Genomic DNA, 27,163 nt, shown 5'->3' on the forward strand with positions numbered 1-27,163 from the left:
TTATTTTAAAGTTTAAAAAAATTAAATTATTTATTATATTTTATGTTGAAATTTAAAAAAATTATAATGATGAATTGAGAGGAGTTGAGATGAGTTAATTATCCAAACGAATCCGGGACGTTGACTTTGAATAGAAAGTAGAAAAATGTGCAGATCCATCATTTATTGATTTTATTAATAATAATAATGAAATAATAATTTTATTTATTTATTGTAGTGATAAATATAATTATTATGAGAAATAATTCTCAACAACTTTAAAAATTAATTTTGCACAAAATGTTTTAGACAAATTTTATTTACATGAAATACCGCTAGTCACTACAAGTCTACAACTCTTGGGTGTTGTTGCGATCGAAGCCGTGCGTAAGAAGTCGAGCTGGTGCTTACTGTGGATTTGGGCATCGCTGGTTTATAACGAAGACTAAGAAGGCAGATCATAGGAAATCTCCCTCTCAGATAACTACTCTGTCAAATATTTATCGATTTGAAATAATAAAATATTATTATTATTTTGAGATTTAAAAAAATTAAATTATTTATTATATTTTATGTTAAAATTTAAAAAAATTATAATGATGAGTTGAGATGGATTGATGATCCAAAAGCTCGACGTTGATAATTTAAGTTGAGATGAAAATTTAAAATATTATTTTTTAATATTATTATTATTTTATAATTTAAAAAAATTGAATTAAAATTTAAAAAAATTAAATTATTTATTATATTTTATGTATAAATTTTAAAAAAATTATAATAATAAAATGAGAATTTTATATTTTATCTTTATCCCAAACTTGCAGAAAAAGCCTCCCAACTCGATATCAGCCAATAGGCTTTGAAGGTTGTGGCAATGGGCAAGTCTTCGGAAGCTTACTTGTTTAACCTCATTTATTTTTAGAGAAAAAATAAGATAAATTGAAATTAAAATTAAAAAATTAAATAAAAAATTATTATAATATATTTTTTAATATTATTTTTATTTTAAGATTTGAAAAAATTAAATTATTTATTTTATTTTATATAAAAATTTGAAAAAAATTATAATAATAAAATAAGAAGTTTTTAAAATTTTCAAAATTTTGAATTTTATTATTGAAAGCATACCTGGAAGTTAATGCCATTAAATACTACAGACGTTACCGTTATACAATTCGTTTTGTTCCCAAAACAAAGACCTTTCCAAATAATTTCGAACGAGAGAGAGAGGTTAACATCAAAATGTTACCAAAATATAGAGATCTTATCCCTCTTGTATATCGCTAGTATATTTAAATTTTTTTTAAATGTAAAAAAAAACACATAAATTCATTATTAATAACTTTTTTAAACATTGAAAAAGCACAAATAGACTAATGGTACGGTACACTTGAAGAGGCCAAAGTTAAGGAGACAACCTAGTATTTTCCTTCTAGTAAAATCAAAAGAGGAAAAGAAATATACACACAATCCTCTCAAATTACCATATTATTTTCAATCGAGAAATAATTCATACAAAATATCGCAAACTACTTTTTTTAAAAATCAGATAAATATAATATTCATACAAAAATTTCAAAAGAATTACATACAGCGGAAATTTTATAAATCACACGAACTAGAGTCTTATAAAATCACAGTCAAGTGATTGGTCCGGTGAAACTGAAATTTTTTCTTTTTCAATTTTTATACTTTAGGGTTTTTAATGCACGATGTTTGTGACTATTTTTTTATGAAAAATTTAAACACACAATATTTTTTACAATATATTTTATAATTATGTTTTAAAATAAAAGATATTATTATAAAATACTATATAAAGTAATAATATTATTTTATAAAAATATTATTATTTTATATCATATATTGTAAAAAGTGTTGTGTATATCATTCTTTTTATATATATATATATATATATATATATAATGGTTCTATTTTAATTTATTTTGTATTTCTAAGAGGTAATTAATGCTCCAACGCGCTTATCCGCCGTATGATAGGTAGTGGGGCACACGCGCCGAAAAAGTCAAGAAAAATTCCAAAGTCAGAATTTGCATAAAAATGAAAAAAGCAATAATAGATAAATAGAAGGAAATAATTGTGCGTATGTAGCCGAAAACTTCACATAAAAATTAAAAAAGCTTCGCCCTTTTTATTCTACTGCCACAATCTCCCTGCGACCAGTGAATCTAGGAGCAAGAATCTGAGCCAGGAATAGCACGATCTCACTCTCTAGCTTTCCTCGTTCAAGCAATCCGCAACTGTAAAGGAACGAGTTTTGGAGCGGAAACTTAAAAAGTGCTCAACGACCAGACGGAGACTGCAACTTGGGAGTGTCAAAGTTCATATTTTTCTGTTGTATAATTGAGGTAAATGATGATATTTCTTTTTTTTAAATTATGGGGAGACCTTACGATTGGAAGATAACGTCTGTGTTGGAGATTCATCGATTATTGTTGGTTTAGTTCTGGAGTTGTTAATTCTTGGGCTTTGTATAATTTTGGATTTTTTGACTTTTTGCAATTTTGGGTGTAATTGACTCGTTCATTGGATAAGGGAATTGATTCAGTTTGGGCTTTGGTGTGTTTTTTGAGGACACTGGTTTGAAAACTGTGAATGAAATTATAATTGAATTTTCCTTTTTTTTTCTGGCTTTAGTTTCCATGAAGTTCTCTAAAAACACATCTAATTGTTGTGCATGTTTATGATAATCAAAAGGGTTGTATTGTATGCTAAACTCTAAAAGGGGGGATAAATGGAGAATCGGCTCATGTTTCCTCCTCCTCTTCCTCTTCCTTTTGATAAGTCCTGTGTATCTTTGATTGCACTTATTAATGTGATCCTAGAAATAACTGGGAAGTTTCTAGAATTCCAAGAATTTTTATGTTTTAAGGGCTCACGTACTTTCGATACGTATACAGTGGCCAGTTTTACTCCCTTGTATCTTTTATCGCACTTAATTAATGTGATGCTTGATTTTTCAGATGGATACCTTTTTTTGTAAGTTAGAAATTGTTATTAATAAGTCCAAAATCCAAGTATACGGGGAAGTATCCAAGAGAGTCACCAATTTAAAAAGGAGAAAAAAATACAAAAAAAAAAAAAAAAGAATGCTTAGTCCATTAATGTCTATTAATGCAATCCAAAGTAAAATAATGCACGAAATAGGCAAATAAGGGCCATAAAAAAGATCCGCTATTCTTCTGGGCATGACCCAAGCCAATCCAAGCGGACAAAAGAAGTCCGTCCACAATGCACCAAAATGGTGATTAGTTTGGTGTGTACTTCCTTGTTAAACTCAATTCAACTAAAGACTACAGAGGTTATTAGGTAGAGTTCATTTTTTTAATCTCTTTTAGCGAAATATATTTTAAAAAAATTTCGATTTCTTTTTCTTTTTCATAAATTGATTTGTATATTAATCTTTTGAATGGGACACTTTTACCCAGTTGAGCGCTGCGGGTATTACTGCGAACAGATTGTAGGATTTTAAGGTGTTGGTGAAACTGTCATGCTGAATGTTGCTACCAGGAAGTGGAGTAGGGATGAATTCCACAATGGATGATATGAACCTGATTCAGCAGGCACAGAGGCATCACTTAGTGGCTAGAGAATTAGGAGAAGAGATAGATTTAGAAATTGGCCCTGGGGATGATGATCCTTCATTTGCTAACACCCCACTCATTGGTGGCCCACCCCGAGAACCTTCTTCAGAAGGGCAGGATGAGACCAAGCAGATGGTAATGGTTTCTCAGCTCCCCAGTGATGATCAAGATATGTTAAAGATGCAACCTGCAAAAAGGAAGAAGAAGGTCGTGAAAAGATGGAGAGAGGAATGGGCTGATACCTACAAATGGGCTTATGTTGATGTGAAAGAGGGGACAGCAAGAATTTTCTGCTCTGTATGTAGGGAGTATGGTCGGAAGCATAGAAGAAACCCCTATGGGAATGAAGGCAGTCGGAATATGCAGATGAGTGCACTGGAAGAGCACAATAATAGCTTGCTTCACAAAGAAGCTCTTCGTCTCCAGATGGCCTCTAAGGATAAGATTATTGTTGACAAGCCAATCTATGTTAAAGGTTAGTCATATCATTTTCTAAATTTTACTGGGATTTTGTTGGAGCCTTTAGAAGTTCACAATACGCAATTATATTCTGTAGTTTTTTATGTGGAAAGTAATATTCTCATTTTTTTTTTGGGGGGGGGGGGGGGTGTCCTCATGCTTGATCATGGTATTGACATTCTAGGTGTTGAACTGGTGCTAATAAAAACTTGGAACATAATGAATTTTGTCTTCTGCTGTTCCTTAAAGGATGATGTGACAAAGGTATTAGAAGTAAGCTGTAAATGGATGTACCTTTAATCAGTCTTCAGGGCATCCATTGCTCACTTCTGAGTTAAAGTCTTTTAAGTTCCATTGGATATGGTCACTTTTATGGTCGGATCTACCTTCAAGGCATCAATTAGTCTCTTTTAGAAGATAAAATATTTATAATGACCGTAATTGCGAAACACTGATTTTATGCATCTTTCAAGTTCCTACATGCCTACTCCTCGTTCCTTACATGCATAGATGAGTTTGTTTTCTGTTGCTCATGTAAAATGAAAGAAGAGAATCCTTAAATTATTCTCTACCGATTGGTTGAGAAATTTAAATTAATGTGTTGGAGGCTGTTTATTCATCCCATCTGCTTCTCTGCAACCAAAACTTAGGTACGAGATTTTATTTGAACATTTACAAAAAAATTGATGTTTGTAGATATATATTGTACCTTCCGCATAACTTCATGACATAATTATGAAGTTCTTTCTTTTTGCTTTCTTTTGTTTTATTGACAACTTTTCTTTTTGGCCCGTTCTGGCAATTCTCCTAAAATGAAGCTCTTATGTCAAAAACGGCTGGATCAATTGTTGAAGCAGCACTGAAAAGGGATCCTCATGAGGTTGAATTCGTACAATCAGTGCAGGAAGTTGTCCATGCTTTAGAAAGAGTGATTGCAAAGAATTCTCAGTGAGTTGATATAAAATGGTGTATTTACGTTTGTGTTTCACCATCGGATGTAAAAGGAGTCTTCAATAAGTTCATGAAAAAACTTATGAAGTGGCTTTCTTATGTTTCAGTTATGTCAATATTATGGAGCGGTTATTAGAACCTGAGCGTATTATTATTTTCCGGGTGCCATGGGTTGATGATAGAGGTGAGACACATGTCAACAGAGGCTTTCGGGTTCAATTTAACCAAGCATTGGGTCCATGTAGGGGTGGTATTCGTTTTCATCCATCAATGACCTTAAGTATTGCCAAGTTCCTTGGTTTTGAACAGGTACTGGACTATTTCTGATATTCATATTATTGGACGTCTCTCCTGTAACTTAGTGTGCTAAGTTCTTGTCAAGAGTTTTTCAAGTTTGTCCTCCCTTCCCTTATAAGTTGATTTAGTGATTTAAGGAGTGGTACTTAACATATCTACAATTTCTGTTAGTAGTATTCTTAGTTCAATCTTCTCGAGTTAAAATAATTACAGTAAGAGTAGAAGTCAATTAGATGGAACAATACGAGTAGAAGTAAATTAGATGGAACATCCTATCTTCAGGGAGGATGTGGCTTTACTTTGGAAGTAACATGTGTCTGGTGGGTGCTCTATAATCTCCTAGTTTCTCCTTGTCCACAGACTTTAAAGAATGCCTTATCTCCATACAAACTAGGAGGTGCTGCAGGTGGAAGCGATTTTGATCCAAAAGGAAAAAGTGATAATGAGGTAAAAGCTTCATTCCATTGACTGAATGTTGTCTGCTACTATGGAACTTTTACCCTTTTGTCAAAATTTCTAAAATTTTCTTTCACAAGCTGGCAGATTATGCGCTTTTGCCAAAGTTTCATGAATGAGATATATCGTTATTTGGGTCCTGACAAGGTAATAGATGAAGATTCCATGGCTCTTCTTGCTTCAATGAATATTTAATGTTCCGTCTTCATGTCTGATTTAATGTCATGCATATTAGGACCTTCCATCAGAGGATATGGGTGTTGGTACTCGGGAAATGGGGTATCTTTTTGGACAATATCGACGTCTAGCTGGTCATTTTCAGGTACTTAAAACACCTGTAACAAGCTATTTTCTGATATCTGCTACATCTTTCTTTCTCGTTGTTTTCTTTGTCTTCCTAGAAAACAATGTGAATCCTCTAGCTGAACCTCTACAATTATTGTTCTTTGTAATTTCTTATTTACATAAATATATACGCACGTGCATATATACCTACACATAGGTGTATGTAAATATTGTACCAAATATCTTAATTTATCACAACCTCTAGTAGTTTGAGTTGCTACTTACGTAATTATTCATTCACAGAAAATTAAGTGATTTGTGTTTATGTTTTCATCTGTATGCCTTACGTTTTGCAGGGAAGTTTTACAGGGCCAAGGATATTTTGGTCTGGCTCTAGCCTCCGAACTGAAGCTACTGGCTATGGGCTGGTACTTCATATTACAACACTTTGATGCTTTCTGTGTGTGCATGGATAGTGCATAAATGTGATTGTGTGTGCATGTCTGGCTGACTATGCACCTCATCTCTGTGAAACTCCCTTTTCTCAGTCACCGTGTCTCTAGTGGGTATAATAAGTTCCCCTGTTCACGAAGTTCTCATGCTTCTGCAGGTTTTCTTTGCACAGCTCATGCTTGCAGATGTGAACAAAGAACTCAAAGGATTAAGGTTTCTTGCTCAACTTTTTGAACTTTTCTAAGATGGTTGTGATTCTAGAAGTTGATGGCATAGTTTAGGAATATTCTACTTGATTGGCTGTAGGATGCTGCATTTTTATTCTCGCTATTTAGACAGCCTCATGGAGGTTTAACTTTCTGTTTGAGATACAGATCTCTCCAGCTTTTTTTGTTCATACAAATTTTGAATATTGTATGCTCACACATTGCTTAAAACTTGTTAATTTGGGCCCTGATTCAAGGTTGTCATTCCAGTTCATCATTTTTCAATATTTTTCTATGAATTTTTTCTAGATGTGCAGTAAGTGGTTCTGGAAAGATTGCACTGCATGTTCTGGAGAAGCTTATTGCATATGGTGCTCTTCCCATCACGGTATCCGGTATCTTTTTCTTTTCTTTTTTTCCCCTAAATATTTTGTACCCTGAACTACATGATGAAATTATAATTAATAGGGTTCCTTCAATTATCTTTATTTATTTTTTCTGCCCCTGTTGATTCAAAGCAAAGAGAATACTTTTGGCCTGAAATATTTCATTTGTACCTTAGATGTGTAGTAAAGAACATGTGTATAGTTGTTCATGATTGGTTGGTTAGCCACTTTTTTTATGGGTAAAATAAGTTGGGTAGTCAAATTTTGCCTTGAAACTATGGAAAGTGTTTAAATGTCTTACTTAGACAAGTAATTTATGGTAAGTAGTTGTTTCTACTTACATTTGTAAATCATTCTTTACCTTCTGCATTTTCTTGTTTGTCATTTTTTGTCCTGGTATATAAGTTGAGTGCATGAAATTGTTAGTGGTCGTAAGTGATTTGGTACAAATTAGCGATGCCATACAATCATATTTGAACTTTGTGTTGCAATTCTAAAAATCTTCATGCTTTTGTTTTTTTAACCTCGTACTTTATTCTTGGTGGATGTAGATGATAGACAAGGCTGGAAAATTTTGACATTTTGATGGTTTATGTACTTGAGCTAAATTCTAGTTTATTACAAATTAGTTATTTCTCCTGAGAATTTCACTGTTTAATATCATAAATTTTTGGAAACACGTCTAAAAGGAACTTAAGTGATGCACAGATAGTTGGTAATCAATGAAAGCTCAACTGGCACATTACCTTGGCGAAAAATGTTGGCCGACACTGTATTAAGAATAATAAACTCTTGGGCAAGATTGCTTTTATATTTGATACTGTAAAAGTGGAATTAGAATTCTTCGCATCTTATGTATTCTATATTACTTCTAAGATGTTTCAGGAATTAGAACTGTGGTTAAGATTTTACAATGAATATGTATTACTGACAAGTATCTTATAAACTACAACTTTGCTAACAAAATAATGAACAGATTCAAAGGGGTATTTGGTGGATGAGGATGGATTTGATTACATGAAAATATCATTTTTGAGAGATATCAAAGCCCAGCAGAGAAGTTTGAGGTGTGTCTACAATTCGTTCTTCATGTCTGTTTAACAAATAGCTATCTTTAATAACTTTAAGCTTCCATGTTTATACGCATGGGCTTTCCAGAGACTATTCAAAGACTTATGCTCGATCTAAGTACTATGATGAAGCAAAACCTTGGAATGAAAGGTGTGATGTTGCATTTCCTTGTGCTTCCCAAAATGAAATCGATCAGGCTGATGCCATTAGTCTTGTCAATTCAGGTTGTCGTATACTAGTAGAAGGTAGTAATGTTATTCATTATGGCTTTAACTCTCTTATCATTTTTAAAATTTGTAATTGTTGATAACTTCGATGAAACAATCTTCTATCCTAGGTTCAAACATGCCCTGTACCCCTGAGGCGGTTGACGTTCTGAGAAAAGCTAATATTCTCATTGCTCCTGCAATGGCTGCTGGTGCTGGGGGGGTGCGATTTCACTTTTCCAATCTGTACATGAAATATTTGCCTTATTATAATGTACTACAGTAATGCAATGTTGAAATCTATTTGCATAATCAGAAGCATACTCTTTTGCTTTCCTTTCATTCAATGTTGTCTTAAATAAAGGCCAACTTGTTTCATTCATAATATATGGAACCCCTAGGGGTTGGCTCAAGTGGTAAAGGTCTTGATCTTGGTGGCATGCTCCCTCCAAGGTCCAAGGTTCGAATTCCACTAGGTGCAAACAATCTCTAGAGACCATTGGACTGGGGGGTTTTTCCCTTGAATTACCCAAGATACACTTGTGGAAAACTCCTTGCCGAGGGCCTGTGCACCCTCGGGATTCGTCGGGATGCTGTTCCCGGACATCCGGTGCCAGTAAAAAAAAAATCATGATATTTGGAGTTATGGGATTCATATTTAATCTTGAATAAGGGGTGCAAACTCTGACACTTCAGTTTCTACGAATGTTGATGTCTTTTTTAATATTTAAATGAATTTTTAACTTGGAGCTGTTTTCTTCTTATCTGTTCTTTTGGTACCTTGTGTTGGTGCTAATGTCCTTTTCTTTTCCTAGCTTTCATTTGTCTACAGGAATTCCACTTTATATAATAGAGACGCCGTGGAAAGGAATTACAAAACATAAATTACTAGGGTTGAGTACTTTCTGAACAACAAATGAGTGAATCTTCTTAGATGCAAGAAAAGTAGCTATTTATGTGTCAATCTTGAATTTTAGTATCACAAGGTGTGATAAGTAGTTGTATTATGTTCAAAACACGTCATACAAGTGGATTGGTCCTGGATAACTATTTTTAAGAAAAGTGCAGCAGTGTCAGTCATTGATTATGTGATTGTGACAGTGTTGTCAACTGTAAGCAGCTTTAGTTTGCATAGTGAGAATTGCAAAGCTTTGTATGGCCAAAGATATTATGTTTAGAAGATTGTTTTGTATCTGATATTCTGTTTGTTATAGTCGTGCTTCGACCTGCTGAGTTCTATAGGCCTTGCAGTTTTAAAATGAGGATACATGATGTCAAACATAATCATTAAATCTTTATTAATGGTTTGATTTCTGTTGTTTGAACTGATGTGTAACCTAATATTTTGAATGCTCAGTTTAGATCTTTTAGGGAGATCCGTAAGAGTTATTCTTCTACTTGGTTGCAGGTTGTTGCTGGAGAGCTTGAATTAAATCATGAGTGTAATTTGGTGCATTGGTCACCAGAGGACTTTGAGTCAAAATTACAGGTGAGGCTTTACGTATTTGTATCCTTGGTTTATGGATAAGTTCCTAACTTGAAATTGTTGCAGGAGTTCACAAATACCAAGCAGCAGTTTTCGTTTCTTTTGGGTTGGAGCAGTTTGACCAAACCAACATAGTCTATTTAATTATTTTGTTGAGTAGCCAATTACTTGAATTCTTTACAGAGAACCATTTGACCCAAAACCAATGAATAGTAGTCCTGTTTTTTTTAGTGCCACAGCACATTTAGACTGAAAGTAACTTCTGAATAAGCTCCTTGAAGTGTCTCTATTGAACCACGTTGTTGCTTTCTTTTGTCAGCCTTATCTGTGTAAACATTGATTGCCAACTTGGGTGCTTTTGGGAGAATTTTTCCTTGATTGTTGCTTCTAGTTTATCCAAGTGGTTTACCTTGTTTGGTTGGAATTTCATTATGAAACGAATTTTAAATAAATGGGGAAGACCATGTTTTGTGGATGTATTATTTTATATCTGGATGCAGAAAACTATATTGGACTATCATGGGAAGCATAGTTTTTTGTGAAGTTTTACAGATAGATCAGGACTTCGAAGCCCCCTTTAGGATGACCTAATTTCATAATGCAGGTAAAGTTGGCCCTACATCTTTTGCACAAAGAGGTGCATAAAACAAAAAGTTTGTTATCAAGAACATGTAACTGAACGGTATCAAGTACCCATTGGTAGTCTTTTTTTTTTTCTTTATAAGTAATAATATTATATATATATATATATATATCAATAGGAGTAACCAAGTACACTAGACGTATACAAGAAAACACCTAGCCCATACAAGAGAGCCCCTAATGACCCAAAAAGCCCATGAGCCATTGGTAGTCTTTTTCATAAGGAAGAACATTTTATTTACGATCAAGAAGAAAATAAAGCCAGGCATAATTGAAGTATACCTAGTGAGAGGAGGGAAGAGCAAGAAAACTCTGGAAAGTAAAGCTATAGAGACATAGGTTGGCTGCCATCTGATGGTAGTGGTAGTGCATTAAAAAAGAAAGTATTGAGGTGTCTTCAAAGTTTCGGTCATTCCTTTCCCTCCATATTCATCAATCATACTGCGATCGTCTTCCACAATATCTCACTGTGCCGGCACTCAAACTGCCTCTTCCAATATGCCAAAAGATCTATCACCTTTCTAGGCATCACCCTTACTTGACCCAAAAAGATTAAAAAGCTTGCCATACGGTGGTAGCTACCTCACTCTATTAAATGTCCATGATACCACAGTATAAAACTTTTAAAACCATCATGAGATTTTCATAGGGATCATATCATATGCAGCAGTTGTTTCTCCATCTCTTTGTTTTTAATGGAGAATGTGATGATGTTGAATGACACAATTCAACTGGATGTTAGAAGCATGGTCAAAAAAAAAAAAAAAAATGAAAGAGGTGAAAACGCAATAAAACTCCAGATTTGATCTAATGAGAATGATAACTAGATCTACTTGTTTAGCCAAAAAAGGGGAGACTTTAGTCTGAACTTTGTTCTAGCTCCATTTTGAAGATTGTTGCCTTTTGTTTTTAGAACTTGAGCCGATGTGGCAATTTTCCTTTTGTCTTTTTCAGTGACTTCTGATCTCCCTTTTGCAATTTTTACTGGCAGGAAGCAATAAAACAAACTTACCAGAGAGCCCTGAAAGCTGCAGCTGATTTTGGTTATCAAAAGGAGAGTCCTGAGTAAGTGCTTTCTCATATCAACCCATTGTAGGGATGATTGTCTGTTTATGTATTTATAATAGCTGGTTGTGCTCTTGTATGATTATCGCAAGTATCTTACCAAATGAATTAGCTTGGTATTTGGCCTAATAAAGAGTTCACCCAAGTCAGAAAATGAGCATGCATCATTTTATGAGTTCTCTTAGTATCGTTAAAGGGTTTTGATGGTGTTGAGTTGGAGGAACACATCCACGTATGTTGTTGATTGTTTAAGATCATGTCCAGGGTTAATATCTTGTTGCTTTTTAAATTATTTTAAGCTCGTATCATATTCTTTTTGGGACCGGATGAAACTCTGTAGCGCATAGGACTAATGAATCTGATGGTTAGATCTGTTTGTTTATTCTCTTCTTTTACTTGTCTAACAGAGCTTTGGTACATAGAGCAGTTTGTCTCTGCTTTGACTATTTCTCTAGCTATGAACGATCAAGGATGTGATAATATCATGAGATTGATTATATTAAGAACCTGAACCAATTTATCTCCTCTGCCCTCCTTGGTAAAAATCTCTGGTCGTATAATTTAACTACTCAGGAACTGCATACCATTTAATGACTGTTTTCGCAATTAAACAGCCTTGCAATTAATACAGAAGGGTTTTGATGGGGTTGAGTTGGAGAAACATGTCCATGGTGTGCTGTTGATTGTTTAAGGTCATGTCCGGGGTTTAATACCTTACTGCTTTTTAAATTTTTTTAAGCTTGTAACATATTATTTTTGGGACCAAATGAAACTATGAAACGCATAGGATTTCTTCTGTTCATCAACCCAAATGGCCTCCAAGATTTCAATGCAGAAATAATGGCTGCTGAGTTACATTAATGTATTGGGTCATTGCCCAAACAAATCTGATGGTTAGACCTGTTTTTCTTATTCTCTTCTTTTACTTGTCTAATCAGAGCTTTGGTACATGGAGCAGTCATCTCTGCTTTTATGACTATTGCTCAAGCTATGAACGACCAAGGATGTGTATAGAACTGAAGAGTACTCTACAAACAGTTATCATGCTTCCCAAATATGAATTATGTCATCTGCACCTATTAATGTGTTTGGAGATGTTTCTCATCATTGGTGGCAAGCTGAAGATCATACTCTAATGTCAGCCTATTTATTTCAAGGTGTAAACCTTGGAGACGATGACAGAAATCATTAAGATCACTGCATATTTCTTTGTAATATATTTGTAATGTAATGGTTGAGACTTAGAAAAAGGGTAATTTTTGGAGAACCCTGAGATACACTTGATACAGGAAAAAATGTGAAGTTAGTTCTAGTGGTAGAATAGGCAGGGCCTCCAATTTTATGGCAAAGCAATTGTTTTTTGCTACAATCTTGTGAGATAGTTAGTTAGATTGGAAATAAAATTAAATGATAAATTGCTGTTTAACCCAGTTGCATTCTTGGAGTATTATTGCTGGTGTTGTTATCGTGCTTTCGTTGAGGGCGTCTGAGTGCTGTATCGGCACTGTGCTTCATTCTTTCCGTGAAGTGTTTTGAATTCAGAGATAAATTGAGATGGTTTTAAATGAGTTGAACAAAATATTATTTTTTAATATTATTATTATTTTGAAATGAGAAAAAATTAAATTATTTATTATATTTTGTGTAAAATTTTGAAAAAATTATAATGATGAGATGAAATGAGTTTTCAATCCAAATTGGGGCTTGGAGTTCAAGATGCACCGTCCTACTAAGACTTGATTCATGCGAGCCATCTTGGAAAAAAAAACTTAATCCAATACACAGCAACTCCGTTCTTTCTAGGCTAACAATTCATAAGGTACATTGTAGCCACATAAACACGTTAAAAGTTGGCAGAAAGGTCAAATATACATGAAGAAATAAGCGATAAAGGGGCGAAAAAATATTTCACATAGGCTGCATTTGTTGATAATAACTAGAAAACATAAGTGTATATATATTTCGAATCGAAAATTTTTCTTTAATAAGAAAAACGACGGCAGTTCTGGCTGTTCTGGGTTGGAGGGACGGTGGGTCCTTTCTGGGCCTGGGCGTCATGTGGGATCAACGGGTGGGGGTGGAGGTAGATAGGTCCATAAATCTATCATGTCCATCTGTGGCTTGTACAATGTTTTCATGCAACACCACCACCTATTTACTTGAATTAAAGAACATCATGGTTGCAAAACTGCGTTCCCTTCTCCCCCCCTCAAGATAAACAAGGCAAAAATACATGTGATAAAAATTACACAAATTGATCCATCCCAAATAGTGCTCCATATTCATTTCTTAGTTAGCTTTCCTGGAAGAATGAGAGGATGAGTCAGATTTCTCAGCCAGGTAGTGCTCGAGCATATCTTCATCATCTGTCACACCAAAGAGAGAGGATGTTTCTTTGTCAAACTCAGCATACAAAGCTTATCAACATCACTTATTTGTTGAAAGGAATATCTAAATATGATCTTCAAATCATAAACATGGGATTTTATGGAGAGGAAGAGGAGGAATCACCTTCAAAATCATCATCATCAAAGTCAATCTCTTCCTCATCTTCCACGTCAGTTCCTTCAGTAACTGGAGCTGCGCCTTTCTGTAAAATAGGAAAGGTCATGTAATTATTCATTCTTTATAAACTAGCTAAGTTTTCAGGGGATCTTCATGAGCCGTTCTCTGCAATGCTACAGACTCCTGAGATTGGAGAAATTTAAGATGTCCACTACGTGAGGGAGGGGGTATCAGAGCAACATACCGCAGCAGCTCTTCCGCTTTCAAACCACTGTCTTCCTGTGAGCTTCTTTTCCTTAGTAGCTGTAAGCACAGACTCGGGCATTAACCTGAAAATAAGTGGATTTGTGTATTGTGGTGAAAAACTCGTGAGCTTACATTTAGATATACCCTTTAAGAGACAAGTGAGATTAATTTATCCATTTCCGAATAGCTTATGACATATATCATCATTATGGCACCAATCTACTTGGACTTGTCAAAAAAAAAGAAAGAAAGAAAGAAATAACTTACTTGGCTCGTTCTAGTGCCAATTCTGCTTCATACCTCTCTCTCCATGCCAGAAAGGTATCAACAGTAACTGGTTCTCCATGAGGAATAATTATCTGAAAAAGAAAGGGAGGGCAAGCGTGAGAAAGTTGACTTTTATTGATTATGCAAATGCCTACCAGGTTCATCAGAATGTTTGTTCAAGTACAACTCAACCTGAATAAGGAGCAAGATAGAGAGGCATTGTTCTTTTATAGGATGGAAGGAATTCAGTTCGTTAACAAAACTGATTCAACCTAATCCTAAACTGTTTTATCGAGTCAATAAACGGGGGTAGCTGAATTCCATCTGAAGCCCTACATTTGTTGTAACACCCCAAGGGAGGCCGAAGCCACATCTTGGCCTTTACTCCAAATGGACTGGTCAATGATACAATTGGAACCCCGTTGAAACCATTATAAAGAGCAAGAACTTCTCATTTCCAAGCAATGTGAGATCTCATACACTACCTACCCTTATTATTCAGTATGGGGTATCACATTAGTAGACAACTCAAACATGGAAAAAAGAAATTGGGCTGCCAATTGATAAGCTTAGAATGAAATGAACTCAAGTAGTGGAAGCATATGACAGGATTCCCTAAAGAAGTACAGTCCAAGGTTTAAATTATCTATATAATCTATAAAAGAAGGAATGGAAGCCCTACCAATGACAGTTGACGACTCATATAGAGATGGCAAGAAGAAAAATTTAATCTCTTTTTTTATAAGTAAAAAGAATTTTTACTCATAATAGTAGAAATAGTCGAAGCCTCGTGTACACATGACATATACAAGAGAAAACACCTAGTTAAGAGCTAGAAATAGATACAAGAAAATCTTGGAATTTGAGCCCGTTAAAGTCTATTCCAATCACATGGAGACCGAAATGATGCAAAAAATGATCAGCATTCAAAATGAAACTTCTGTCATGTCTTGTAAGCACCCATTCCCAATTCAAGTACACGTTGATCACCTTCTTAGGACTCTCATTGTACTCCAAGTGCAGTAAAAAAAAGGACTACAACTCTCTTGCCACACAAATCCACCTGAGATATTTTTTTTCTAAGGTTATCTCCAGCAACTTTTTCAGGACTTTACTACACTGGATACTATTCCAAGGAAAACAAAGGACTGTTAGATCCTCTTAAGGGATGCTTGGAGAATGAGATGAGAATTCTGTGAATAGTAATGAAATGGTTTGTGAATAATAGTGAAATATTTTGAGTTAAGATGTTTCATTGGGTTTTGGGAAAATAGAGAAAATGTTGAATAAAAATATTATAAAGTTAAAATATTGTTAGAATACTATTTTTTAATATTATTTTTGTTTTGAAATTTGAAAAAGTTGTATAATTTTTTGTGTTTTGTTTGGAAGTTTGGGAAAGTTGTAATGATTAGGTAATGATTAAATGAAAAAATTGAAAAATTGAAATTGAAAAGTGTTTATGTTTTAGTGATGTTTGGGAAGGAAATTATAAGAAATTTGATATGAGATGAGCTTCCCAAACAGGCCCTTAGTAACCTCATATAAGAGATTATGCCAGGTGATGTTGTTGGAAATATAACTGAGATTGTGAACTCAACTTCGCAACCAAAACAAAGGCCATGCTTTATTTTTCTGTTGGGGTGCATCGAGGTGTGATCTGGCCATACCTATCTTTTAAAAGTTGTTCTACCATGGATTCATTGGATTTCTACCACCTCGTTACAATTAACCCGCCCATTTTCACATCATGAGGCATGTTTCATATCCAAAAAGACAAGCATCCATTCATCATAATAAACATGTCAAATGGGCACAAGCATAGAGAAATAGAAGGACACTAACAGCCAAGATGAAACTAAAAATAAATCAACTCAACAAAGTCTTATCAAATTGATTAGAGACAGCTTCATTTAACTCTTTCACCAGCACAATGATCTTATTTGCAACAGTTCTGCTCAAGGCCTGCAATTGTTATAGTTTTCATTTCTTTTCTTTTCTTTTGTGTGTTTTTGTCATCGTCATTTTCACAACCTCCACCAAAAAAATTTTCTGCCTTTCCATTTTGTGGTGCCTTCTGTTTGAACAATTGCAATTCTATTTAGTTGTCTTGTCATTGGTTCTTGTTTCCAAGACATCTACACACGCACACACATATAGATGCACTATTGCAGTGTCCGCATATGGCCCTGGGACAAGCAGGGGAGGCTCTGTCGTTGGTGCTGGGCATCGAGTCCCTAGTGGCCCTTTTCGGGAGAGAGAAGCTGTCTGAGAGGTGTGGGAGGTACTCTGCATGGTGAGGGAGGTGCAGGTTCAGTGGGGGAATTTGCAGGGGGAGGTGGCCAAAGTGTTGAGGTGTGTCGAGGCTAATAAGGAGGAGAGGGAGGATACGATGCGTTTTGGGGGAGGAAAAGTTCAGGTTTTTCAGGGGCCTTTAAGGGCCCCAAGCAATGGGATGGGCCGAGATTGGCCCAGGCCCGTGTAACTTCACAAGGGCAAGGAGGGTCTCAACCAAAGGGCCGGGCTGATAGGCCTGGGCCCAAGCCCAACTTCCAGAAGACAGCTCGGCAAGAGTGGAGGGCTCAAGTAGGACACACGGGAGCAGGTTGGAGGCCCTCTCTGCAAGAGTCGTCGTCGCGCCGCCACCAGAGGGTGGTGGACTTGCCGGAGTCTTCGTCGCAATGCCATCAGAAGACACTGATGAAGGTGGTGGTGCAAGCGGAGGGTGGGCTGATTCTGCAGGAGAAGCAGAAAACGCCGAATGTGATGAAGGTGGATCTTCCACCACAACCGAGTGCCATTCCCCCTCCAGAGAGTGCACAGAAACTGCCGACGAGGTGTGGGGGAGGAGATGATGGTCCGGCGAGTACCCCTGAGTTGCATAGTGACGTTGTTTTATTGGGAGGACTCGGCCAGTGATAATCTTTTTCTTTCAGACGAGGAGAACTCTCAGAGGCTTATTCAAGTTTCAAGTGACTCTTAGGGGAACTTGGATTCGTGCTTGGGGAAGAGAACGTGGAGGAACAACTGGATTTTAGAATGCAGAACCCTATCCCTTTGAATTGTTTGTTTCTAGATCAATCTAGTGTTTAAGACTGGGTGTTTAACACGGTGAAGGATATCCAGGAAATGGCGGATTTGAAGTGTAAAGGTTATGAGGAGCAGTTCATGGCATTACTCACCGCTATTGAAGCGGGACAACAACAAAGGAAAGCTGGTTCTAAGAAAAAACGTGAACTCATAAGGCTAACCTGGTCCATGAAGTCTGAAGGTAGCATTAGTAGGGATAGGACTAAAGGGAATGGGCTGGCCTATCCCAAATGAAACCAAAAATTGTATCATGGAATGTTCGCAGACTAAACGAGGCTAGCAAGCGTCTTCAAGTAAGAAACTTGTTGCAAGGGTGGAAGGCGGACATCGTTTGTTTACAAGAGATGAAGTTGAAAGTTATTACTACAAAAATTGTACGAAGTATATGGAGCTGCGTACACGTGGATTGGGTAAATTTGGCAGCTATCGGGGCCTCAAGAGGTGTGTTGGTGATGTGGGACCAACAAGTGGTGGAGAAAAAGGAGGAGTTTATAGGGTTATTTTTAGTAGCATACTCTTTTAGGAGTGTATCAAATGGCTATTTGTGGGCCTTTGCAAGTGTTTATGGTCCCAATTTAGACAACGATCGTAGATTATTGTGGGATGAACTAGCCGGAGTACACAGTTGATGGGATCTTCCATGGTGCATTGGTGGAAATTTTAATGTAACAAGATTTCCCAGTGAGTGCTTTGGCAATAGAAAAATGTGTCCAGCAATGTCAGATTTTTCGGAATGCATCTTTGAGTTGAATTTAGTGGATTTACCAATGGCGGGGGTTCATGTACGTGAGCCAATAATCAGGCGTGGTCTCGATTAAATAGATTCTTAATTTTCCCGGAGTGGGAAAGTCATTATCCGGAGGTTTGAAAAAAGAGATTGCCTCGGCTGTGTTCATACCATTGGCCTATCATGTTGGATTGTAGTGGGATTCAAAGAAGACGTCGGTATTTTAAGTTCGAAAACATGTGGCTAAAATTGGAAGGTTTTGTGGATAGGGTCAGACAGTGGTGGTCCTCTTATTATACAAGGTACCCTTAGTTTCACGTTTGCGGGTAAATTGAAAGCTCTAAAACAAGACTTTAAGTTTTGGAATAGACAGTATTTTGGTGACATTGGGGAACACCAAAAGCAAGATAAGGGAGATCCATGAGCTAGAAAGGTTACAAGAGTCTAGGACCTTAACTCCGGAGGAATTAGCCCAAAAGCTAGTGCTGGTTGCTGAACTTGAGAGGATCGTTCTATTAGAAGAGATTTTGTGGCGGCAAAAGTTGAGAGCGTTATGGTTGAAGGAAGGTGACCGAAGTACTGAGTTTTTCCACAGGGTAGCCAATTCTCACAGGAGATCCAACAACATTGAGATGCTAAAGATTGATGGGGTAGATTGAAAAGATGAGTAGAGGATTAATAATCATGTAGTTGGCTTTTTTGAATAGCTACTTACCGAGCATGAGGGTTGGCAGCCTAAGCCTGATGGGCTAGTTTTTTACTCTATTGGGCCTATGGATGGTAACCCGTTTGGAGAGGCCTTTTGAGGAGGTCGAGGTTTTCAAAGTGATGAGGAAAATGGCTAAAGACAAGGCCCTGGGTCCTGATGGGTTTTCTATGGATTTCTTTCAAACTTGTTGGGATGTATTAAAGGATGATCTCATGAAGGTGTTTTAGGAATTTCATTTGGTTGGAAAATTTGAGAAAAGCCTAAACGCCACTTTTCTTGCTTTGATACCGAAGAAGATTGTGGTTGCGGAGATTAAGAAGTTTCGACCCATTAGTCTAGTAAATGGGGTATACAACATTCTTTCCAAGGTACTTGCGAATCGCCTTAGTAAGGTAGTGGGGAAGATAATCTCAAAGCCTCAAAATGCTTTTGTAAAGGATAGACAGATTTTAGACGCGGTTCTTATTGCAAATGAATGTTTGGACAGTAGACTGAAAGCTGAAAATGCAGGGATTATATGCAAGTTAGACATGGAGAAGGTGTATGATCATGTTAATTGCAACTTTCTACTCAACCTTCTTGTGAGGTGTGGTTTTGGGGAGAGATGGAGATCATGGATCCGTTGGTGTATATCTATGGTGAAATTTTCAATTCTGATAAATGGAAGCCCAACAGGTTTTTTTAATAGCTCACAAGGTCTAAGACAAGGAGATCTGTTGTCCCCTTTGCTCTTTGTTATTGTGATGGAGGCTTTGAGCCAAATGACCTCAGCCCTGGTCGCCAATGGGCGTGTGACTAGTTTCTCAATTGGTTCCCCGGGTGGGGGACTTATTAATATTTTACATTTATTGTTTGCAGATGACACTCTTATCTTCTATGAGACAGATCATAATTAGATTCGAGTATTGAAGGCCCTCCTACTTTGTTTTGAAACAGTTTCTGGGCTGAAAGTGAACCTGGAAATATCAGAGGTGGTGCCTATTGGAGGTGTTCAACGTATAAAACAGTTGGCTAATATTTTGGGGTGTAAGATTGCCTCACTCCCTTTGACATATCTTGGTCTTCTGTTGGGGGCCGCCTCGAGGGCAGCTTCTTTATGGGATACAGTGATTGAGAAAGTAGAGTGTCGATTAGCAGGCTGGAAGAGAATGTACCTGTCAAAAGGTGGTAGAATTACCCTGATAAAGAGTACATTATCTAACCTACCGACCTATTTTTTGTCCTTGTTCCCTATTCCAGCAAGTGTGGTGCTTGAAACTACAACAGGACTTCTTGTGGGATGGAATAGGCGAGGAGTTTAAATTCCACCTAGTCAGGTGGGAGAAGGTATGTAGCCCTCTCTCTAATGGTGGTTTGGGCATTAGAAATTTGAGAATTTTTAATCGGGCGTTGCTTGAAAAATGGTTATGGAAATACCATAAAGAACCAGAAGCTCTATGGAAGTTGGTGATTGAGAGTAAATATGGTGGCTTATGGGGGGATGGTGTACAAGAGAAGTGAGAGGGGCAAATGGAGTGGGGTTGTGGAAACATATAAGAAGAGGGGGGATCTTTTCTCGCCACACAAGTTTTCGTCTAGGAGATGGGGCTAGGATCAAATTCTAGTATAATACTTGGTGTGGTAATTGTGCTCTAAAGGATCTATTTCCTGCTCTTTTCAGGGTCGCAAGTGCCGATGATGTTTCAGCGGCGAAAGTCATAGTGATAGTGGGGGAACAAATCCAGTGGAATATCAATTTTAGCCGGGCGACACATGATTGGGAAATGGACAGTTTTGCAACTTTCTTCAGCCTCTTGTACTCAATCAAACCGAGTAACCAGCATGCTGATTTATTATGGTGGATACCTACAGATAAAGGCTTGTTTTCGGTTCCCTTGTTTTATAAGTCTCTTTCTCAAGAGCTTCCAACTCAGCTTCCATGGAAAAGGATTTGGAGACCTAAGATGCCTCTCAGAGCAGTGTTTTTCGTGTGGACGGCTTCCTTGGGTAAGATCCTCACGGCGGATAATTTGAGGAAACGAAGGGGTGATCATCGTAGATTGGTGTTGCATGTGTAGGAATGGGGGTAAATATATGGACCATCTTCTACTACATTGTGAGGAAGCTCAGGGGTTATGGAACGATGTATTTAGTAGACTAGACTTGGGTTGGGTTATGCTTGAAACAGTAATGGCGATGCTTGTTAGTTGGATAGATCTAAGAGGTAATCAACAAATCAAGGCTATATGGAAGATGCTTCCTATTTGTATCATGTGGTGTGTGTGGCAGGAGTGCAATGAATGGACGTTCGAGGACAAAGAGAGATCGATGGAGGAACTAAAAGCTTTCTTTTTTAGAACTCTTTGTTCTTGGGCCATAGCCGTTAATTTTAATGGCCAAGATTTTCATGATTTCCTTGTATCTTTTGCTCCTACGTAATTAGGGCTTTCCTTTTACTGAAAATGGATTTGACTATTCTTTTATTAATATAATTCTACTTATAAAAAAATATATATTTTTAATATATTTGTGTTTACAGTAACCTCTGCAGCTCTGCTACAGTATTCTTTGATTTGGTATTGCCCACCTTTATTTATGCTAAAACCTCATCTTAAGCATAACTTGTTTCCTTCCCTAATCTTAGATATATTTTTAAGTCTAACACTACAATTCTTTGCTGGACTTCACCGCACCTTTTTCTTTTTTGGCACCCACCAGCACCTACCTTAATACAAAACAGCATTGCATGTTTGCCACCCATAACTTAACTTAAAAGGCATAATATAACTTAGAAGAATAACAAGTTCAACATGCAGTGAGTGCAACCATCTACAATTATGTACAGATAACAATATATGAGTTGCAAGTACAATATAATTTTATGCAGTCAATGGATGTGAAAGCTTTTCAGATTTTTTTTTTTGGATAAATAAACAGAATTTATTAACAAAAGAATGGGCAAAATGCCAAAGCTTTTCAGAATTTACAGGCCTAATTTGCTAAGGAATGTCCAAAACAGAAACTATGCTTAGACTTAAAACATAGCAAACATATAAGAGATAAACCAGTGAAAATAAGAAATAAGCGAAATTCAGGAACACCCATACATCCTCTTTTGCAGCCTCTTCAGCATCGGCATTCTCAATGGTCGTGTCTTGACAAAATCGTTCAGAAATCCACTCTTTAACTGATGCAACTAGTGTGTAAATCATAGCCATGCCAAGGTTTTCACACGCCTGTGGAATGGAAATGACAAATGAAGACATGCTATGCACAGCTAGTCCAACCCCACATCACTTAATGAATATTTCAACCATCTTAGAGAAAAAAATGTTAACCAACAAAACTGAGTCATTATTTTTAGCTCGATATAAATTCTAGTTTGCAATGTAACACCCTCAGTCCCACATTGGGAATATGAATAACCCACAGAGTGGGTACGTTATAAAGGCAGTCATGGGTGTTAAACCTCACAATGGCTACTTACTGAGTGAAACTAAGCTTTATAACTGATTTAGGGGAAGCTTCAAATTGAATACTCTTCTCTGAAGTTGTGGGGCAAATGTGACTATCGCTTTCCCTCAGTTGTTTCATGCAACCTCAGTTTCCTAGGTTCTAAAAGGATTTACAGCCCATAAAAATGAAATAAAAAAATAATTCTAAATGGCATTGTCTTTAACATGACTGATCTTTTCCATTTCAAGTCACTCTGTGTGTGAGGGCTGGAGGGAAGCAGAAGGGGTGAATGGAATATTCTGTACAGAATATTCTATATCAGGAAGCTAGATCACATAAAGAATATAAGCATATTTGGTTGGCTCAAATGTTTGCAAATTGCATATCCTAGTACAGAACACCAAGAGATTACCTCTTGTTGAAGCTTTTCTTTCAAAATTCTAAGATCTTCAATTTGTATTCCACGTAAGCTGAAAAATGAAAACTACCATCACTAGGGAACAGAAATGATGCGTTAATTTTAAACAGAACCACAATTCATACAGTTGTAACTTGTCTTCGATCTAGCAGAATAAGGCAACATTGATTACAGAGAGCTATTCATCTATAACTTTGTATTATCACAAATTTGCAACATGATCAAAATGCTTTGAATAAAAAATAAATCTCTATTATCTAGAAGAGCCACTAAAAGCTCCAGATAGAATTCCAACCTTTTAGCAGAAGGGATAATCAACAAGTTAATACATACCAACCTTTTACATTCATAATAAATAGGTAGCATTCCTACAGCAACATCAAAGGGAGCATATAACAGAGAAGAGATGCCACCATATGATGGCACTTATCTTAAATGCATTCACAACATGAAGGTAGTTAATTAAAAAAGTTGCTTGTGTGCCATTTCATGCTTAAATGTAGCAGAGGTGAGTTCAACAAGTTCATGGCAAAGTTAAGCAAGTCAAAGTTGGGGTTGAATAAATGCTAAAGAGCAGAGAATGATGGAGTACTCTTTAGCACAACAATGTACATGTGAAGAACATACTAACCTTTTCACATTTAGAAGTGGAGGCTCATCTGGATATTTTTCTGTTTGCGAGAAAATCAAAGCCAACTGAACTGCAACAGAAATTTTAGAAGAAGTTTATGTCCACGGGAAATTTCCAACATCCTAAACTGGTAAACCAGCAAACAAAGTCTCCCAAAATTTTATTTTTGAGTGCGTATTAGGAAGGAAAGCTTATCGATGTAAAAGATAAATGAAGAATAACCTGGCATGGACGACTCGTCTATTTCATCATCCTGTTAAACATAAAGCAATATTATACATATAAGGAAATACATTTGCCAGGAAGGATTTAAAGCATCCTCAATTTTTTTTTAAGTATTATCCTTGATTTCTAATTGCATATAAAAACAACAGTAAGTAGATTTCTTTTATAAGTAAGAATATACCAATAGCACAACTGTAAGTATAAATTCTCAATCTGATTCTGAAATAACCCAAGAAACTATTTTCCAACGTTTTTTTAGGGCACATTCTTGTACAAATAAGTAGCTCATTGACCACCATTGATTAAGGATAAAATTCAAGCCTCTATCACAAACAATTAACGATGATCTGTGGAGTCGAACATACGCATTTACGATCAATGTAGCTATTGAATAACAAGATAGTAGACATAAAACGTCACCCCACAATGCATCGTCAATAAGAACATAAAAGTATCATTATAACCCATAAAAAAAGAGTCATATACATGCAACAAATGTCCATGACGATTGAAGCTCTTTTAGAAGTATGAAATACATGCATAACTTTGTTTACATAATCCTTATGTTCCCCGAGTTTATGATAGTGGTTCTAGCACCCCACTTCTCATAAAGTTGGCATGAGCACAATCTCCTGTCCAGCTTCACTGGCTAAATAACACCGATAAACTTATTCTACGAACTTACCTAGCATGGAGAGGCACCCCAAACCACCAAAAAAAAAGAACAATCGGATATCTTTTAATGTCGTTTTAGAGTCATCAAACAGAAACATGCTTCACATCAACTCTGCCAATAAAATTTGGGAAAAAAAAAAAATCAAACAAACCACACTGAAGAATGGTAATATGAACCTGTGGGGATAGCTTTATTTGGAAGCATCGATTGGAAGTAGCTAAACCACTCTCACTAGAGTGAATTTCTGTCACAAAACGGAGACGAATTACATGCCAAGAATGGCAAAACAAGCAAATTAAAATAAAAATAGCCATGATAATAGGAATTGAGTTCGGAGACGGAAATAGCATAACAGACCTTTGAAATCATCCATAAGTATTGCTTCCAAGGCCTCAATTTCCATCTCCTGCTCCTGTACATAGTCTGTTCACATGTTCATCGATATTAAAAGAACAATAGTCGCAAACTAATTTTAGCGCAATTGGGTTAACAATGAGATAAATTCCATTGAGTCAATTCGACATCAAGACTATACCTAGAAAACACGGATCCGTAAGAAACAAAAATCCTTACTTTTATGCGGAAAATACAGTTTCCTAGCAAGAGACGAAAGGAGTGAAGGAAGATTAAATACCAGTCATGATTATGATTCTTATGAACAGCCTTTCGATAGTTATTTCTCGCTTCTGATTCGCCGGCGGAAAATGTCAGTGACGCCACGAGCTCAAAGCACTCTTTCTTCGTGAGACGGCCACCCCAGTCCTCCCGCTATCGCTTCGTAATTTATTTATTTGTAAATAAATAGTAAATACCTTTTGATGCGGAAAAAATATATCCATTATCTATTTCTACATTATTTTTTTATTATTATATAATTTTAGTTAAAAAATTTATAAATAAAATATAATAAATAATTTCTACTCCATATTATAAAATGATGATCAGATACTGTATTGCCACTTTTCATCTTACGATTACAAGATAATGAGGAAAATTTGGACAGTAATTTTTTGTTTTTCCGTTTGAAATCTGCCATTTGTGTAATTTTTATTTTTATTTTTAGAAATAACTCCATGTACCTTCAAAGACATCAAACCTAGGACTCGTTTGTTGTGAGAAATAAGATAAGATGAGATGAGATTAAAATTAAAAAGTTGAATAAAATATTATTAGAATATATTTTTTAATATTATTTTTATTTTAAGATTTGAAAAAGTTGAATTATTTATTTTATTTTATATGGAGATTTGAAAAAATTGTAATGATGAAATGAGATGAGATGAGATAAGATGTTTTCTGAAAACAAAAGAGGCCCTAATCTCTCTGTTATAAACTGTGTCCATCTACTTAATATACATGACAACATATGACTACACGGGGCCAATAACATCTTAGAGGGTTGCCACTGCCTGCCACTTGAGGTTTGGCGCCCCTTTGATCTGCATTTTTTTTTTTTATAGTTTTTGTTGAACTTAAATTTTTTTTACACTTCTTGTGTCATGTCGAAGTGTTTTATTGCAGCCATATGGTTGGAATTCTTTATATATTATTTATATATATATATATATAATATAATGGGTGGGAAGATTTTGAATCAGATTTTTCATTTAAAAAATCGGATCATACGTAAATAGCTCTTGATCACATGGTTGGAATTCTGTTAGTAGATTTATGGTATGTAAAATGAAATGGTCAGAATTATAAAATTGAAGGTACAAGGACAAAGGAAAAAAATTATTATGTCCTCTAAAGTGTACTTTGCCACATTGGCCTGGACCAATAGCATTTGTGTTTTGATTTTTTTTTTAATTAATGACGTGGCATCGTGGCTGTCGCATGACAAGGCTACGTCAATGGAGTAACTTCTTTGATATATTTTAGACGGTAGGGTATCAAGATTTTAGGATGAAAATATTCACTTTCAAAAGTCGGAATAATATGTTTGAACATTGAACAGTGGGAGTGGCATAGATATATGTATAATACATGGTAAGGGAAAATTTTAGTAAAAAAAAAACATCAACATCCTCCAAATGGGAACATGTAAAGCATGACTAATTTAACTTTGTGCTACAGTTCCAACAAATTTTACCGCACATTGTAGCTTTCTTGGAAGCAATTAATTCTTAATTAATATTTGTAAATAAAGATAACGTTGTATTTTGGCATTATAAATTGAAAAATAGTACATCTTATCCGTATTCGATAGTTGAATACATTCCATGAAATGATGTAAAAGTTAAACTTATTCATGTTTTTCATAAATGTTTGATAATGTCGGACTAAACTTTCAAACAATTAGTGTTAGATAAAAGAAAAACTCTAAATTTAGTCAAATTGGTGCACCCATTGCATATGGGTGCACACGAATTGATATGATATGGTAGGTGTTTAATAAAACGATGTGTCTTAACATCAGTGGAAGGGCTAGATTGTGGAATGGGCAGGGAACAAAATGTCGACAAGAATGAGCTCTTTCGACTTCAGAGGGAGTTGTAAGGGAGACTATCCAAAACTAATAGCATTGCGGAGGGAGTTGTATACGATCATGTCTTTGGAGTCGTTAACATGGAATGGAAATTCTCCCCGCTGTTTTGTAAAGAAAGGAAAGATACCACCATATTCGAAGCTTCGGTGGCAAAGATGCGGAAAACCAAAGTCACCCAAGGTAGCAGCTTCATTCATGT

The 27,163-nt window shown here is 36.0% G+C and overlaps 2 protein-coding genes across 6 annotated transcripts; one reads left to right on the forward strand and one right to left on the reverse strand.

The window, feature by feature from the left end:
* Positions 1-2,078: 2,078 nt before the first annotated feature.
* LOC121258694 (NADP-specific glutamate dehydrogenase-like) lies at positions 2,079-12,973 on the forward strand. Of its 4 annotated transcripts, none has more exons than XM_041160246.1 (16): positions 2,079-2,348; positions 3,429-4,059; positions 4,862-4,991; positions 5,102-5,303; positions 5,652-5,738; positions 5,835-5,894; positions 5,983-6,069; positions 6,389-6,460; positions 6,643-6,698; positions 7,001-7,086; positions 8,054-8,144; positions 8,236-8,393; positions 8,486-8,577; positions 9,763-9,843; positions 11,474-11,547; positions 12,486-12,973. In XM_041160246.1, the coding sequence occupies exons 2-16, from the start codon at positions 3,498-3,500 to the stop codon at positions 12,559-12,561; spliced, it is 1,914 nt and encodes a 637-aa protein (XP_041016180.1). In that variant the 5' UTR covers positions 2,079-2,348; positions 3,429-3,497; the 3' UTR covers positions 12,562-12,973. The 4 variants fall into 4 exon arrangements, 3 of the variants coding, with proteins under 3 accessions (XP_041016180.1, XP_041016173.1, XP_041016177.1); XM_041160239.1 differs by having other exon boundaries at positions 3,454-4,059; XM_041160243.1 differs by lacking the exon at positions 12,486-12,973 and adding an exon at positions 11,955-12,467.
* Positions 12,974-13,325: 352 nt separating this feature from the next.
* On the reverse strand, positions 13,326-25,266 carry LOC121260841 (RWD domain-containing protein 1). Of its 2 annotated transcripts, none has more exons than XM_041162889.1 (11): positions 25,111-25,266; positions 24,834-24,899; positions 24,653-24,720; positions 23,798-23,828; positions 23,576-23,645; positions 22,939-22,996; positions 22,178-22,306; positions 14,566-14,657; positions 14,297-14,381; positions 14,059-14,137; positions 13,326-13,913 (listed from the first exon to the last, which is right to left on the reverse strand). In XM_041162889.1, the coding sequence occupies exons 1-11, from the start codon at positions 25,115-25,117 to the stop codon at positions 13,837-13,839; spliced, it is 762 nt and encodes a 253-aa protein (XP_041018823.1). In that variant the 5' UTR covers positions 25,118-25,266; the 3' UTR covers positions 13,326-13,836. The 2 variants fall into 2 exon arrangements, with proteins under 2 accessions (XP_041018823.1, XP_041018832.1); XM_041162898.1 differs by having other exon boundaries at positions 24,834-25,011; positions 25,111-25,265.
* Positions 25,267-27,163: the final 1,897 nt, after the last annotated feature.

The sequence above is a fragment of the Juglans microcarpa x Juglans regia genome, chromosome 1D, assembly GCF_004785595.1.
Source record: "Juglans microcarpa x Juglans regia isolate MS1-56 chromosome 1D, Jm3101_v1.0, whole genome shotgun sequence".
In the NCBI taxonomy this organism is placed as follows: Eukaryota; Viridiplantae; Streptophyta; class Magnoliopsida; order Fagales; family Juglandaceae; genus Juglans; species Juglans microcarpa x Juglans regia.